This window comes from Colletotrichum spaethianum (genome assembly GCF_022836535.1).
Source record: "Colletotrichum spaethianum MAFF 239500 DNA, contig18, whole genome shotgun sequence".
NCBI classification, from domain to species: domain Eukaryota; kingdom Fungi; phylum Ascomycota; class Sordariomycetes; order Glomerellales; family Glomerellaceae; genus Colletotrichum; species Colletotrichum spaethianum.
In genome coordinates this window covers 236,707-252,701 of record NW_026054788.1, presented here as the reverse complement: position 1 = coordinate 252,701, position 15,995 = coordinate 236,707, and the positions used below count along the sequence as shown (strand labels likewise).

Genomic DNA, 15,995 nt, shown 5'->3' with positions numbered 1-15,995 from the left:
CACGCCTCCATCTTGCAAGACATTCTGGAGCAGTCAAGAAGAACATCACCGGCAATATCCGGGCGTGCTTGTAGACTACCACCCTGTGATCGAAGAATTTGAATCCAGAAGACCAGACCGGGAAGCTAAGAAAGTCCGCAGACAGGATTTGGCCGTAATGGGGGTTCTTCTACACCCGTGTCTTACCATGCGTTCTCGCGGGCTCTAGCGAGTGCCGATTAAGGGGCACACATATGGTACTCTGAGCAGACAGACTGCACACCGCGTCCCTGCTGGACTGAAGATCTTTCCTGAAAGGCGTGAAACACTAAACTTGCGGTTGGTTGCTGCCCGGGTTTGACGGCAACTTCTAGGTCATGGGAGGTCGCCCAGGGACTCTCGCTCTCACATTCGTATTCCAAAAGTTGTGGGATGGCTTGACGTGGCAAGCTTATTGATGTTCCCGAATAGTTCCATGACTAAACTAGAGCACACGACTACTACCCCATCATTTCGCGACAGTCAGCCACAGTGCTGCTATGGCTGGCCAACACCAGCTCCTTAGACCTGAGTCGGACTAGACGGGGCTAAGGAACAGGTGAGGGCTTTGGTAGAAGCTCAATCCCGGATATTAGCTCAGGTCACTTGACAACTGCTCGACAAGTGTCGGCCAAACCAGCCAAGGCAATTTCTCTTTATAACTGGTCGACTTCTTTTGTCTGCATTCGGGGCTGTTTGGGATGTTTGAGTCAACGAATACTGACACCAGGCAACTTTGAATCGAAAAGAGCTCCAATCTGACTCGAAAGCAAAATGCCTGGGTCAAAGGACTTCGAGCAATCACCACCGCTGACGGCTAGCGACACGGCCGATCTGGCGAAGCGGTCCAACACACCGGCGCTGCTCGTACGCAGATCCTCGCTGATGAGCAAGTTTCCCGAGTCCGGCTCGTCTGCATACGTCCTCGACTGGGAAACCAACAATTGCAAGCAACGACTCCTCAGCCATGCCGACGACCTTATGAGAGAAGCGGTGGGCCGGAGGCGGCTCACGATCGTTCAGGGGCTTCCGCTGGACTTGGTTCAGGTGTTGAGGGACTCGTTGGGCGTCAATTCTGGTTTCCTCGAAGCACATGCGGGGCGCCGACGACATCGGCCTTGGAGACAGGACGACGGCTCGAGCTTCGTTTCCTTCGAATATCCAGAGCTCGTCAAGACCACCAGGGGAAATTATGGACCGGATCCTGGATACAAGCCGTCTGCGAGGCAGTCGGACCTGGTGGATGTCATGGATGAGGCACCCTTCCACATGATGTCGAGGGATGGACAGGCGGTCATGTTCTGTCATGCGTCGTTGTGGATGAGTAACAAGGCTGATGGTACGACACTTAAGCCCCCTTCTGATGTTTCCCATGCTGATGTGCTCTTCTTAGTACTCTTCATGGATCGACCTATATGGAATGACCCTTCTTCAGAGGTCAGCAAAGCCCGGCGGCCGCTTTCCGTCACCCGCTCGTGGCAGTCAAAAATCGACGAATCGCAAATGGACGGCACTTCCGTGTGGAATGTTCTGATTGCAGAAGGAGACGAGCTTCCAGGTCTCGAAGACAGCCTCTTGCGGATGTTTCGGCAGTCAAGTGTTGTCAGGCAAAGCCTGCCCGACATCCTCCGCGAAGCGGTCTACGACAAATGGCTGGACTTCTTCGAGACTCTCCCACCGTGCTCTCGGTTGAATTCTTTGCATGACCCATCCCTGTATTGGCAAGCAACAGAGTCTCTGGAGCAAAATTTGGATTTGACCTACGGTCAAGAGCCGCAGCCCCTAGTCAATGACGTGTGGCAAACCAACTGGCTCAGCCTGCTCGATCGATTGCAGCGCCGCGTAGCTATCTCGCGGCTTGGGACGTCGCCGATCCCGCAAACCCCTGGGTGGCCTCACACACAGCCCACTACGGCGGCATTGCAGACGCGAGATATGAGTCTTCCCGAGCAGAGCAGTCGGCCGTATCCGGACAACGGTGGCCAATGGCCAGATGAGAAGGAAGCGAATCAGCGGGCGCTCGATCGTGTCACCTACCTAGGAGGCATTCTTCTCCCATTCACCGTGGTATCCGCCATCCTCTCCATGAACGAAGAGTATTCGCCAAACTCGCCGCGTTTCTGGGTGTTTTGGGTGGCCTCTGTCGGCGCTGCCATCCTTTGCCTGCTGATCATCTACCTGGACCAACTGCGTTGTCTCGAGGTCTACTTCGAGGTGGCAGCCGCCGATAAAGTCGAATCGATCTTCCCGTCCGGGAAAACGAACAACGGTCATGGTATCGCGTTCATGTCCATGCCGGCATCTGGGATGCGTCGGCCGTCGCGTCTGACCACTGAGATGTTTGTCGACATGCCCGAGCCCGACATGGGCGATATGGAGGTAATGGCCGATTCGGCTGTGAACCCAACAATGCTCGTTCAGCAGTGCAAGGACGGGTCGAGACCAAAGGCCTGGCAAAGGAGGCAGCTTGGCTGGGGCGGCGCGATGAAGAAGGTTGTTGGGTACTATCGGTGGATGGGCGACAAGCCGGTGCAGCTGAGTCCGTACGGGGAGAGGTTTCGGATGAAGGCGGTTTAGACGATATCTGACTGTTCAAAATGAGGTGGCGACGGGCAAGCGGTGGTGAGTCCAGCGGAAGGTGTCATGGTCAAGAAGGAAATCTAACGTCTGAAGGTCTGAGTGCCCTGACCATGCAAACCGGCGTGGGGCCGGGCCCGGATGCGACGCCCGGGATAAAGCTAATGTAACGTCCGATTTGATCAGACCATTTCCCTGGTCCCTTAGGAGATTAACCAACCGCTGGTCTTCTTCCACGTACAAGGAAACAGATTGTGTTTGCTGCGCATGTCAATCAGATCTCGCTAGTAGCACCTTGGCGGTTAGGTACGGCCGTTGGTTGATGGAGGCAGGCCGGTCACAGTGTGTTGTGGCAGGCAGCAAGCGACTGCAGCCTGGCCGAACCAACAGGTTGCAAATGAAATGGAGCTTTACTTCCGAAAAGGGGCGGCCGGCCACGGACTCGCTCTACTTCGAAAAACATGCTACTAACAACATTGTGAAGAGGCGTTTTTGGGGGCTAAGCTGCAACCCACCTTATTCCTACCTTCCATGCATGCCTGCAGATGGATGGCAATTGTTCTACCTCCGTCTTGCCAACTGCGCCGCAACTTGAGTTTGTAGAACCCACGTTTTGGGTCAATACGTTCGTTACCTAGCCCGTTTGTCTTTTCCCCTGGGAACAACACAAGGTCGTTGGGTTGGTTTTGCGTGGCAGCTTGACTTCCGAAGGAGGTGTTAGTCACTGGGAAGCACCTGCCTGCCTGGGCTGCCCCCCGCTGTTTCTTGCATTCTTCCACCGCGCCTGCCTACGCTGAGGCCGCCTCAAAGGGACACCTTCGGCACACCGCACCTCACCTCTTCCACTCTACCTACTGCTCGTGCTTCTTCCACCTTTCTGTCTTGTGCCATATCCCAACGTCTTCCATCAATCCCCTTTGCTACTCCAAGTGCTAGTCCTCCTGAGATCACTAACCTCTCCTGCTTTGTTCTTACCTTTCTAACCTGCACTGGCCTGTCTCACCTATCTAACAAGACCTCACCAGCCAGCTCCGGCCGAAACGAGTTGGCCAAACAGGACGGGACCTTCCACGATCGCCTTACAGCTTTGACAACTGACCAGTCGCTCTGTCCCCAAACATGATATTTCTTGTCTGTCAGGCAGTTCCTTATTCTCTTCTTTACTAGAAGGGTCTAGGGCGTTTGTTTCGAGAAGCTCACCCAGTCGGTTCCCTTTCAAGCGATCGATTGTAAGTTTTCACTCGACCAAGTTGTTCCTGTGCCTTGTAGAGCCTTGGTGGGTTGGGCTACTTCCAGTACCAGAACTAGCACGAAGCTTGAAAACATCCGTTAACCTTCCTTTTAGATCAGGCAAGTGCATCAAGCCGTATCAGCTGGACTTTTCAAGCTCCCAACCCCCATTCCTCAGCATTGCCAACAGTGCTCTTCACAATGACTCGGCGCAAATTCAACAGCGACTTGGCTCATGCATCTCAGCAGGCTGTTGCGCATATATCCGACCTTACGAAAGGAGATGATGATGGCCAAGTCAAGTTTGTCTTCTCTGACGATGCGCTGGTCTCACCTCTTATCATCCGTCTCATCACCTTGAACATTGATGAATACCCTCAAGGTTCCGGTTTCCTGGCTTACACCGATGCCGACTCGATTCCCACCGCTGTCTCTGAACTCCTTGATGAGCTTCCCAGCTTAAGTCAGTACAAATCCATCCTCGACACTCTGCGTCTTATCTCGAGAAGATTGAGCCGCCATCTTGCTTCGGAAACCAGCGACCACTCCGACGTCGAAATGACCGATGTCGAGCCGAACGACAACCCAGACACCGAGGAAGACGAGGAAGACGACGAGTATGGCTACGAAGACGACGTGGCGTTTGGGCTTGGTTCCGCAGCCCACTCGCTCCCGACGCCTACCCATGCCCCAAAGGAGCGGGTCAAAGTCACTGCTCGCCTGGTTGAAGACCTTCGCAAGGCCAAGGAGGCTGGCTTCAAGGTTTCCTTGTTGACCAACGTCACAGAACACGAGGACAGTCGCATCTTTGCTCTTTCTCTCCCAGTCACCCATCTCGGTCTCAACGAGGACACTCTCGAGGCTTGGGAGGTGAACTCCTCAGACTACATCGTGTTGCTATGCAGGTACGATTCTGGGTATCCTTGCGTGGAGACCTTCAAGGACCTCCCGCCTGGCCACGCAGCTTCTATGCAGTTCCGCTTCGGAAAGTGCGCCTCGTTCAAACCCACTCTTAGTTCTGCCTTTACTGCGCTCAACCCAAAGTTTAACAACGCCCAAGGAATCTCAGCAGAAGAGGTGTTGGCGATCGCAAAAGCTCAAGATGCAGCCTTCTGCTCCATGCCCATTTCAAACTCGATCGACACATTCCTGAACAGGCAACTCGCAACGTTGCTGAAAATTCGCTTGGCTCAAGGCGTCTCTTGGGATGGTGCCACAGATTTGGTACGAACGCTGACCAGAGATGGACACCTTCGCGGTTCAAAATCAAAACTGAACCACACGCTCCATCTTGCCGACGATACGGAAGCCCAAGTCTCTACAACAGCCCGTGAGCTGCTCAACAAGGACTACGTGAGACACAATCCCCACGCCGCAGGTCCTCTGCCTCAAAATGAACTCAGCACACCCTTGATTGCAATGCAGTTCGCCTTGCGGTACTTTGTCAAAAGCACTCAGTACTGTCTTGTCTGTCATCAGAAGACTGATCCTGGCTTCGACGCCCTGAAACCATACGTGTGCAGCGAGCCCCTTTGCCTTTTTCAATACATGGCTCTGGGGTTAGGTCCCAGCATTGAGCATGATATCATTGCTCGCCCTTATGTTGTTGACCTTCTAGTCAGCTTTTGCGCTGCTGGTTTGCATGCGTCTCGGATTCGCGAATGGCCGAAAGGTCTGGCTATCAAAGTTCCTCTGCTGAGCTGCCCCTCAACCCCGGCGAACATCTTCGGATCGTGGCCTGTCAACAGTGCATACCAGCTCGGACAACCACCAGAAGTTCGACGTATCAACCCTGCTATTCCTGTATTGGCACAGATTTCGGCTGGAAAGTTTGACCTCGACAGCACACAAACCATGGTGCTGAAGCCTGGAGACATGGTCATTCTGATCAAATCTGCAATGGTGGGAGGTCAGGGGAGCAAGGCCGACGTACATCATTGCCGAATCAAGAGCATCGACACCGTCCGTAATGGCGATGGCAACAATGGCGGTAGAGTGGTTGAATTCGATTGCATCATGTCGACTGACAGACAGCCAAACGTCGCCAGCACCACGAATTCTTACTGGTCTGGATCGGACGGATCCTCGTTGTCAGCTGAAGAGGCTGATTGCAGGCCCGAGGGGATGATTGACGACGAAAAGGGTGACGCTGAATTGCTTCTCTACGAATACGACCTCGACGAACTGGAACCGCCCTATCAACGAGAGGCTCTGATGGTTCTCGTGCAAACAATTCCTTCGATTAGAACCTTGCGAGATTACCTCAAGAGCCACCAGGGATCATCATTGAGCGAGTGTAACAAGATCTCAAGATCCGCTCTCGCGTTACTCCGATGGATCGTTGCCTCTAATCGATCATTCATCGTACAGATTGATCAACCTGCCGACCTCGACATCGGCGGAATCTCGGCGACTGAGAACCGACAACACGAGCGAGTTGTTGGCATGACTGATGATTGGATGCAGTTTCGCTTTGCACAAGGATCGCCCGAGAAGGAGAATCGTTTCAAGGAGGAGCTGGAAAAGCAGGGAAATCACCGTTACCCGACGCTTTTTGCCTGGCACGGCAGCCAGCTTGGAAACTGGCATAGTATCATAAGGACTGGCTTAGACTTCAAGGAAACGCTCAACGGCCGTGCTTTTGGTCACGGAGTGTACTTTGCCCGCGATTTCTCGACAAGTCAGGGATACAGTAGAACCGGCATGTCATCCTGGATTGGATCGGAGCTGAAGCTGTTTGCCGCCATCAGTCTTTGCGAGATCATCAACCGTCCGACTCAGTTCACGTCAACAAGTCCGTTCTATGTGGTTGATCAGGTTGATTGGATCCAATGCCGCTACCTCTTAGCCCAACGGAAACATGCAACTGAAACACAGGCCCAGAAACCCACTTCTACACCGGAAACCGAGTATATCTCTCAGGACCCTTCCCATCAACCCACAGGAAAGGGCGGTGGTGCTGTGAGAATTCCTGTAGCTGCGCTTCCAAGATGGCGTCAAAAGTCAGCGCCTCCTGGGTCTTCGATGTCTCAGCCAATTGTTGTAATGGACGACTCAGACGACGACCATGACAATGAACCGGATGACTTCGATTTAATGATGAGACTCCGAGATAGCGAAGAGCATGGTGAAGCAGACAAGAGCAAGGCTGTCGTATGTTCTGATCCTGAGAAGATAGACTTCGTGCCGGGCAGCCTCGATCTCGGTTCAGTGCCTCAACTTTCTCCTCCCAACTGGGCCTCCGACCAAGGAAGGAAGTTCCTTGGTAAGGAGCTCAGCAGGCTGCAGAAATTGCAGGCCAAGACGCCTTTGCACCAGATCGGCTGGTACATCGACTTCGACAACATCACGAACATGTTTCAGTGGATCGTTGAGCTACACAGTTTCGAGAAATCTCTTCCTCTTGCGCAAGACATGCAGCGTCTCGGCGTCTCCAGTATTGTCATCGAGATTCGCTTCGGCCGTCAATTCCCGCTGTCTCCGCCGTTTGTCCGTGTGGTCCGTCCTCGATTCCTTCCATTCTCACAGAGAGGGGGCGGACATGTCACGACTGGCGGCGCCATGTGTATGGAGCTTCTGACCAACAGCGGCTGGAGCCCCGTCAGCAGCATGGAAAGCGTCTTGCTTCAAGTACGCATGGCAATGTGTAATCTCGAGCCGTTCCCAGCACGGCTAATGGGCAATACTGCCGGCTCCTCAAACGACTATGGAGTTTACGAGGCCATTGAGGCGTACAAGCGCGCCGCTGCCACTCACGGTTGGCGGGTTCCTCCCGATCTGGACATGACGGCAAATGCGCAGTGAAGACTGCGCAATGAAGGGTCGCGTAATAATCATGGGTGTGGATGGAGGTACTTTTCCCTCCTGGCGATAGTTTTGCAGATTCAATTGGAGTTTACCCGGGGAGGCTGCAATTAAAAGAAATCAGTCAGAGGAGTAACAGCCATGACGACAATACACAGCGTTCAAATATATCCCCATAGTATCAGAGCGAGATACCATTTTCTAGCAGTCCCGTGTCTTTACTATGAACAACTTGATTGCCTCGCTTCCCCGTGAACTATCTGGGTTCTTCCCCTCCTAAAATGCACCATGAAATGGGTTTAGCAAAGATTCTATCCAGTCTCCTCTTCTGCCTTCCCAAGTGTCTGCCACGATCAGCTCTTCAGGGACAGAAGAGGAGCATAATGAGCGTGTCTAGCTTCATCGTAGACGACAAAAGTCTCACAAACTTATTTTTGTTCATGAGCCTGCCTGTATCTGTGCGCAAATTCAACTCTGTTATCCCCGAGTCCAGCGTTGGAACCACATGCTTGTGTGAACGCGAAAAGAGGTTCGTTATAGACGAAAGAATATTGTCGGGATCCCCAGAGAACCGTTTCACCCTGTACCAAGAAGCATAAGATCAGGCACATATAGATTTGACGTCCATGGTAAACTTCGACTGCGTCCATGACGATACGATGGACAATAGAACGGCCATGTTCAATTTCTACTATTCTATGGTTTCTGACGGTATCGCTGGAAATCACTCGGTTTTGGGATCTGCAACGGGGGAACTGAAATGCAGTTGCTCGCTCTTCTCTTTCCGTTAAGAATAGAATATGTAGAGAAAACAATACACTACAGAGGGAAAGTAAAAGATTCGAGGAGTCTGGCGATGAAGGAATTTCGACGTCCTTCCCTTGCCTACCCGACCACCGGCCATGTCTGTCTGTTGATGAGTGAAGAAGGCAGCTTCACTTACAGATCACCACCGCTACATCGGTGTTCGCAGTCATGTGAAGCTCGTAGAGAGAAGCCCGACCGAGACAGAGAGGCGGGGGAAAGGAAAAAGAAAAGCCATACCAGAGTATGTAAGGAGAGAAAGAAGAAAAGAGAGAAAACGAGGCGAGAATCAAGCCCGAAGTGTTAAGCGGATGATTAAACATGGCACGAGAGTCAACATATCACCCGAGACTGCTACTGATCTCACGTAGCTCTCGGCCACTTTTCCCGGACCGCTTATTGGAAGAAGATGGGAGACGAAAGGGGATAACGTCTCCGAGTATCCAACTGGCTTGTGTTAATTGTATATGTACTGGATTGCTAGATGTGGCCTCTGGGTCACCTTGGACTCCCTGGTTTTGGTACAAGCCAATACATCAAATGCAATCCACAAGCCGCATGGGTCCAGTACGCTTGATTCTATCACTCCTATTACCCAATTGGTTTAGTAGTTAAGCTCCTTCAAGATCGGTCGGGATTCGGTAGCAGGGTGGTTGTCCCAGGAGTCCAGAGTTATGCATAGATGCCAATGTTTTACAGCGAGTTTGACTTGGCTTGAAGTGGTCCTTGCCTTCTCTTGAGGAGTCCACGAACCTTAAGATCTGCGAGTCAAGTCAAGCCAACAACGTTGTGTTGGAAAGATCTGGGGTTTGGTGGGGTTGTTGGAGGGAACGATGCAGTTCGTGCAGCGTAGGGCGGGGGGGCCAATCAGCAGGATGATAAGATATGCCTTCTCACCTTAGCGCCTCCAGCTCCGATGCTGGGGCCCGGAACAAGTACCGAAAGCCAACTGCTGAGATGGTGGGTGAGCCGTCAAACTCCCTTGGCTTCCCTTTGTCCTGTCGCAGGTGACACTAGAAGGGTCCACGTCGCCCGCGAACGATATTTCGAATGAATCCCTGAAACATCCGACGACACTTCTCACGTCTTTGGTCCCGTGATTGGCCGCTTGTGTTCCCGTCGGTAGTCCTCTCCGACTGACTTGCTCCTCTGATACTGCTAAACATAGCAACCGTCACCACTAATTTACGGACGACGCCCAGGCGGTGTCCATACTGACACACGCGACTCGGGGCACCACAGCGCTGCTGCAAGGCCCGCAATCAACTGCGCCCAGCTCTTCCCCAGACTGCGCCCGTCTGAAGCCTGAGGCACGACACTACGTCTCGGCGCAACCCACCCTCAACTCCCACTCCACTAGACCTGGACCAACGTTGCACCTTCCACTTCTAAACCCTCCCACGACGCTCTCCAGACTCTCCATTGGACTCGGGCCGCCTTCCAGTCCAAACGCCATTCTCTCTCCCCCATCTCGCTGCCCCAGATGCATCGCGCAGCAGTGAGGGCCTTGCGGACAACCTACCGATGTACGGCTCGTAGCTTCTCACGCAACACCCGACGGGGCCTCTTCGAACATAACCTCTCCACCACCTCGTCCTTTGCGACCCGACACGGCCTGCGATACTCGTCCTCCTCGCCGAACCAGCCTCGCAACAGCCCGGAGCATGCTGTCCAGCCGCTGAAGTCCTCCATGTACATCCGCCGCTTCTCCGTCGCCCTCGTGTCCACCCTCGTCGGCTACGGCGCCTGGTACTCGTACAACGGCACCAGTCTCGACAAGTCCCAGAGCTTGACGAGGAGCTTCACCACCGGCGCCACCGCTGCCGGCGATGCTGCCCCGACCCGCGCTGTTCTCGTCGTAGGCGCCGATCAGCTGCACACCGGAACCTTTGTCGGAGAGGGACCCATCTCCAAGACCACCAGCGACGACGGCCGCAAGGTCATCGAGATGTTGACTCCCGAGCAGGTTACCCAAAAGCTCCGCAAGACGGAGCAGTCCTTCCTCGTTAACAGAGGCCAGGGAGTCCTGCGCTACGACTTGGTCCAGCTCCCTAGTAACGACCCCATCGAGGACGACCATGCCGAGAAGATTGTCGAGGTGCCCAACAAGGCCGCCGGCGTTACGGGCAACAGCAGCGACTGGATGTTCTGGGGTGTGTTTGACGGCCATGCGTGAGTTATCACCACGAAGTCAACCTGCTTGAGTATGCAAACTAACAACGTGACAGCGGCTGGACAACCTCGGCGAAACTGCGCCAGACTCTGATCACCTCCGTTGCCAAGGAGCTCAACAGCACGTACCAGTCTTCTGCCGACCTGTCACCGCCAGCTGAGGCCATTGATGCTGCTATCAAGTCTGGCTTTACTCGCCTGGATGATGAGATTGTCAACCAGAGCGTCGAGAGGGTCCTCAAGGCCGGCACCAAGACCATGGCCGCGGAGCTTCTTGCCCCCGCTCTGTCTGGCTCCTGCGCCCTCCTGTCCTTCTACGACAGCAGATCCAAGCTTCTGCGCGTCGCCTGCACTGGCGACTCGCGCGCTGTCCTCGGCCGCCGATCTGCGTCGGGCAAGTGGACTGCTACCGCCCTGTCGGTAGACCAGACGGGCGGTAACCCCGACGAGGCGGCCCGCTTGCGCAAGCTCCACCCTGGAGAGGACCGAGTCGTGCACAACGGCCGAGTCCTTGGCGGTTTGGAACCGACCCGCGCCTTCGGCGACGCGAGCTACAAGTGGAGCCGCGAGATCACCAACAGACTCCGGGAATCCTTCTTCGCCCGCTCCGCCTCCCCCCTCCTCAAGACGCCCCCCTACGTCACGGCCGAGCCCGTCGTCACGACAACCAAGATCGAGCCTGAGAACGGCGACTTTGTGGTCATGGCCACCGACGGCCTATGGGAGATGCTGACCAACGAGGAGGTTGTTGGCCTCGTCGGCAAGTGGATCGAGACGCAGGCCAGCGGCTCCTCGCAGTTCGACTCGACTTGGTCCAAGCTCTTTGGATCCAAGCAGTCCAGCCTGCCCGTCGAGCAAGCGAGCGACAAGAGCGCCGACGGCCAAAAGACGCCCATCCGCCTGCAGCAGTGGGGCATATCCCCCGACGCCCCGGAGCGGTTTGTCGTCAAGGACAAGAACGTGGCCACCCACCTGGTCCGCAACGCCCTTGGTGGCAAGAACGAGGAGCAGGTCTCCGCTCTGCTGACGTTGCCGTCTCCGTTCTCGAGACGCTACAGGTGAGTTGGGCCGTACACGGGACCCCGCTAACACGAACCAAGAAGCTGACGAAAAACAAAATTAGGGACGACCTGACCGTGCAGGTCATCTTCTTCGGCAACGGCGAGAAGACGGGCGAGGTCAACCTCAACGAGGAGGCCACGGCCCCGTCGAAGCAGCAGCCCGCCAAGGCGAAGCTCTAGGAACCGTTGGGTTTCCGGAATCGGTGGGACCATGACTGGCAAACGCGCTCTTTTGGGCGACAGCGTTAGCCCCCCACGTGTGTTATTTGACGTGTATCAAACGGTTGGCCGCGACGAAGGCGGCACGGACGGGGACGAAGGTGTTTGGTTCTGGAAAGCGAACAACAGAGGTATGCCCGGCCGAGGCATCTGCTTAGAGAGACCCGTGTTTATTGTACATGCCGCTTTAGCGATCAAGAGACGAGACTCTGTTGCCTCGATGCCATTTTCATCGACTCTCATCGTCCCCTCCCACAAAGAATGACGAGTGAAAGGACAGAGAAGCGTATGTCTCTCAGCTTGGCCGTGCAGCATCCATACTTGACAATGTTCCAAATAGAACAGCGCGCGCGCACAAGGTGTTGGGGGTTTTTTTTCCCAAGCTTTTTTACGTTTCATTCGATTGTTAATGATGGCAAATGGTTTACAGAAACCAAGATGTTTCAACACCAACCCCCAACGCTGGGGCGTCTTTTGTTTTTTCTCTCTCTTTCAATCACCCAACCGCCAACGGTCCAAAAGATAGCACTCGCACAAAAGCCTCGATAGTTCCCTTGTCCGACCCTCGCTCTCCACACTCCCCCCGTCTCCTCACTCCATCTTTCTGTTCGTCTCTTGGTTCAAATAAAAACAAAGTTTCCCAAACTCAAAAACGCCTAGGGTTCCCCTGGAAGACACAAAAAGGAAAAGGAAAAAGGGGAAAAAGAGCAACAAGTCCTAGTAAAGACGACAGTAAACAACAAGAAACTCCCAATGATGAAGGCACAGAGACCATATGCTGATGGTTGATCTTTTTTCGTAAGGATTCCCAAGGGGGTGATCCGTAAGGGGTTGTGTAGCAAAGTTTTGTAAGCCAAATGGTTCCTCGACTCAAAGGCTCGGGGAGTTCGTTCGTTCGTTCGCTTCTTCTCTGTCCGCCTCTCATAATGTCTCGTGTCTCTTCCGATTTCATCGCTTGTAAAGGATAGTCCGTGACTGTAGGTACCGGCGGTTCAAACCCACCCTAGCTCTTACACTCTGACAACGACTGCCATCTTCTCTTGAATAATCCTCTGGTAACCCGAGTCACCTTAACTCGTGCCTGTGCCTGTAAATAGCGCCTGTTGGCCATTGGCCACGCATCTCGGGTTATCAATCACTCGCCGCCAAGGATCACGAATGATGTTGGCCATTCTGCTGGGAGTGGTGATGGTCGTCGTCACCGTCGTGGTGCAGGGTGACGCTGTTGAACTCCTCAAAGGGATCTGCGACATCGCCGCCGGGAGTCGCCAGGCCGCTATCCAGGGGAACTCCCTTCAGGCTGGCCTGCATCGGGTGGGAGCCGCTGAGGTCGATACTTTCGCTTTCTTTGACGTTGCGGAAGTTGACGGTATCGATGCCGCGTCCCGTGACGGGAACGATGGGCGGCTTCATGTGACGAATCAGAGCCCACTGGGTCGTCTTAAAGAAAGGATGCGCCTTGATGTCCGAGGCGCCAGCCTTGGCACCTAACCTTCGGTTCTCGTCCTTGATGAGGAGCTTGCGAATTAAGGATTTACACAGACTGAGAATGGTTAGTCTGAGTTTCTCGACTATTTGGGATGCAAGGCTTACTTGGACAACTGGGGTGCCCCAGCATGGTCGGGGAAGGGGATGTCTTCTCTCAAGATATTTGCAAAGGTCGCGTTCCGGTTCTTGCCCTTGAAGGGAGTGGTGCCGTAGAGCATCTCGTAGATTAAGATGCCCAATGTCCACCAGTCCACCGCACTAGTGTGGCCGCTACCCTTAATGACCTCCGGTGCAATGTACTCTTCGGTTCCGACGAACGAATTCGTACGGAAATTCGCGATACATGATCGCGTGTCGATGTGCAATGACGTGGTGCTAGTTCCCGTCTTGCCGACGATCATGGTGGGCTTTCCACCGGGGTCGGATTGCTTAGACAAGTCAAAGTCCGAAAGCATGATGTGGCCCGACTGGTGGAGCAGGATGTCTGCGCAATATGTCAGCATCCGATTGGTAAGCACGCAACGGCCGGGCGAACTCACTCTCTGGCTTCAAGTCGCGGTAGATGAAGCCCATCAGATGCAGATATTCCAAGGCCGCGGTGACCTCGGCGGCATAGAACCGCGCGTCCTCTTCGGGGATGCACTTGCCGGGGCGCGTCTGCAGTGCCCGGAAGAACTCTCCACCACTGCAGTATTCCATGCACAAGTACAGGTAGTCCTCGGATTGGAACGAGTGGTAGAGCGTGACGATGAACGGGTGGTTACTCGTGGCCAGAATTTCCTGCTCGGCGAGGGCACGCTTAATCTTGTTGCGCTTGATCATCTCCTTCTTGCTCAGCACTGCACCGAGTCAGTATCACGTCTGGGGGCCTAAGTAGCAGGAAAACCCAGGAATGGACCGCACCTTTCATGGCGTAGAGCCGACTGCTCTTCTTCTCGCGAACCAGATAGACCTTGCCGACATCTCCCTTGCCAATCATTTTGATCTTGTCGAAACTCTGGGGGCCGACCTCGACATCGCGAACCTTGATCGAGTTGGAACTGTACGTCCTCCGGAAGGCGAGGCTGTTGCGGTTCGGCGGTGGCAAGTTGCCGAGAACGTCCTTGTCGGGGACGCCAAGGCTAGAGCCGGCAGAGCCGTTAAGCTTAGATGGGTCAACCATCTCCAGGGTGCCCGAGTTCTTGTCGAGGACCAGAGGATCCTTGCTCAGCTCGGCGGTGGCAGGGCGCTCGGCGCTGCCCTTCCCCTTGGAGAACAAGCCCTGGGCATTGGGGGCGCTGGCAACCCTCCTAAGCTTCCGCGCCAATTCCTCCCTGCCGGCGCTCGTGGTCTGCTGCTCAGGGCCGCCGTCGGGACCTTGGATCTTGAAGTTGGGGGTATCTGGAGGACTTGGGGGTACAGATTCGTTGTTGTGGTGGCGGAGGCCCGGCTGGCCCTGGTGGACAAAGTAGGGGTTCGCGTGCGCGGTCGGGCTGAGGGCCTCGTCGAGGGGGTTGCCTTCGCTGGCAGTGGTGTTTGTCCTCAATCGGCCGACGGTGCCTTTGAAGAAGCTGCTGCCGAACTTGCTCCGGATGTCTGGACGCGCGGGAGGTGCATCTGTGGAAGCGTGGAGTTGGGCGGCGGAGGAGGACTTCTCCCGGTCTCGGTCGGCGCCGCTGTTGAGGTTGATGCGGAAGAGGTTCTTCAGCTTCTGGTTGAACTGGGCGGCGCCATTCTGGTGGGTTCGGCTGGCAGGCATATCGGAAACTCGGGGGTGCGCGATCAAGCGACCGATGCCATGGCGGACTGGACAATTGTGGGAGAAGCGAAGGGGGGCCGAAGGTGTCGGAAGGGCGGAGAGCGGGTTGAGAGGGAGATGGAGAGAGTGGCCGCAGGTCGGACGCGAGGTGAAGGTGAAGGTTGAGGCGGGAGGAACGTGGGACTGGATGCGGAGTGTAAGTAGCGTCAAAAAAAGAGGTAGGGTGGGTGGTGCAGCAAGGCCAGGAGAAAGGCGGCAGGTAATGGTAGGTAATGGCAGGTAAAAGGGCAGGTAGGTAGGTGACAAAGGTATGGAACTGGATGGTAAGGTAGGTGAGGTGAGGCGAGTGTCGAACTCGAGTTAGTAATGTGGGCATAGGCGGCTTCTTGGACGGCCTCGACACCTTCCCATTCCCCCCGCTCGTTGGTTCGATGGTCCTGGGCGTGGCCATGGCTCGCTCACTGCACCGCCGGTGGTTGTGGTGGTCGCTCGCCGTCTCGTCTAGGCCCCATTGGGGTCGCTGGGTCTCGCTCTTCCTGTCGCCTCCAGCCCACCTTTCTCGTCCGTCATTCGCCTGTCCAGTGGCTCTCGGGCAGTGCACCACAAGGCACAGGGGGTAGCCCAGTGCAGGAAGGACTGGCCTAGGACCGTAGGACCGCAGCCGGCAGGAAACGCGCGCGTCTTCCGGGGGGGAGGGGGAGAGGAAGGGGATGGGACTCCCACTGTGTGCGCGGCGTGCCACAACCTGGGGGGGCGGGAAGGGGGCAGACACCCAGAATGGGACGGGTCGGTTTCTTTTGGCAGGGATTGTCCGGTCCAGGCGGGCCCGGCCTGGACCTAGGTTCCAGTATTCGTGGTGGTCTCTGGGCTGGTTTCTGGGCTGG

At 55.2% G+C, this 15,995-nt stretch overlaps 4 protein-coding genes across 4 annotated transcripts; 3 read left to right on the top strand and 1 right to left on the bottom strand.

Annotated features, from left to right (window-relative positions):
• Nucleotides 1-792: 792 nt before the first annotated feature.
• Nucleotides 793-2,595, top strand: ColSpa_07186 (uncharacterized protein; the record flags this gene model as incomplete). Its single annotated transcript, XM_049273398.1, has 1 exon — nucleotides 793-2,595. One exon carries the CDS (start codon nucleotides 793-795, stop codon nucleotides 2,593-2,595), a length of 1,803 nt encoding a protein of 600 aa, XP_049129355.1.
• Nucleotides 2,596-4,026: 1,431 nt separating this feature from the next.
• On the top strand, nucleotides 4,027-7,629 carry ColSpa_07185 (ubiquitin-like modifier hub1; the record flags this gene model as incomplete). Its single annotated transcript, XM_049273397.1, has 1 exon — nucleotides 4,027-7,629. The coding sequence occupies one exon, from the start codon at nucleotides 4,027-4,029 to the stop codon at nucleotides 7,627-7,629; it is 3,603 nt and encodes a 1,200-aa protein (XP_049129354.1).
• A 2,287-nt stretch (nucleotides 7,630-9,916) lies between these two features.
• ColSpa_07184 ([Pyruvate dehydrogenase [acetyl-transferring]]-phosphatase 1, mitochondrial) lies at nucleotides 9,917-11,846 on the top strand (the record flags this gene model as incomplete). The annotated part of the gene is made up of 3 exons (XM_049273396.1): nucleotides 9,917-10,605; nucleotides 10,662-11,663; nucleotides 11,729-11,846. The coding sequence occupies 3 exons, from the start codon at nucleotides 9,917-9,919 to the stop codon at nucleotides 11,844-11,846; spliced, it is 1,809 nt and encodes a 602-aa protein (XP_049129353.1).
• A 1,191-nt stretch (nucleotides 11,847-13,037) lies between these two features.
• Nucleotides 13,038-15,111, bottom strand: ColSpa_07183 (serine/threonine-protein kinase oca2; the record flags this gene model as incomplete). The annotated part of the gene is made up of 2 exons (XM_049273395.1): nucleotides 13,038-13,403; nucleotides 14,473-15,111. The coding sequence occupies 2 exons, from the start codon at nucleotides 15,109-15,111 to the stop codon at nucleotides 13,038-13,040; spliced, it is 1,005 nt and encodes a 334-aa protein (XP_049129352.1).
• Between the last annotated feature and the right edge of the window lie 884 nt (nucleotides 15,112-15,995).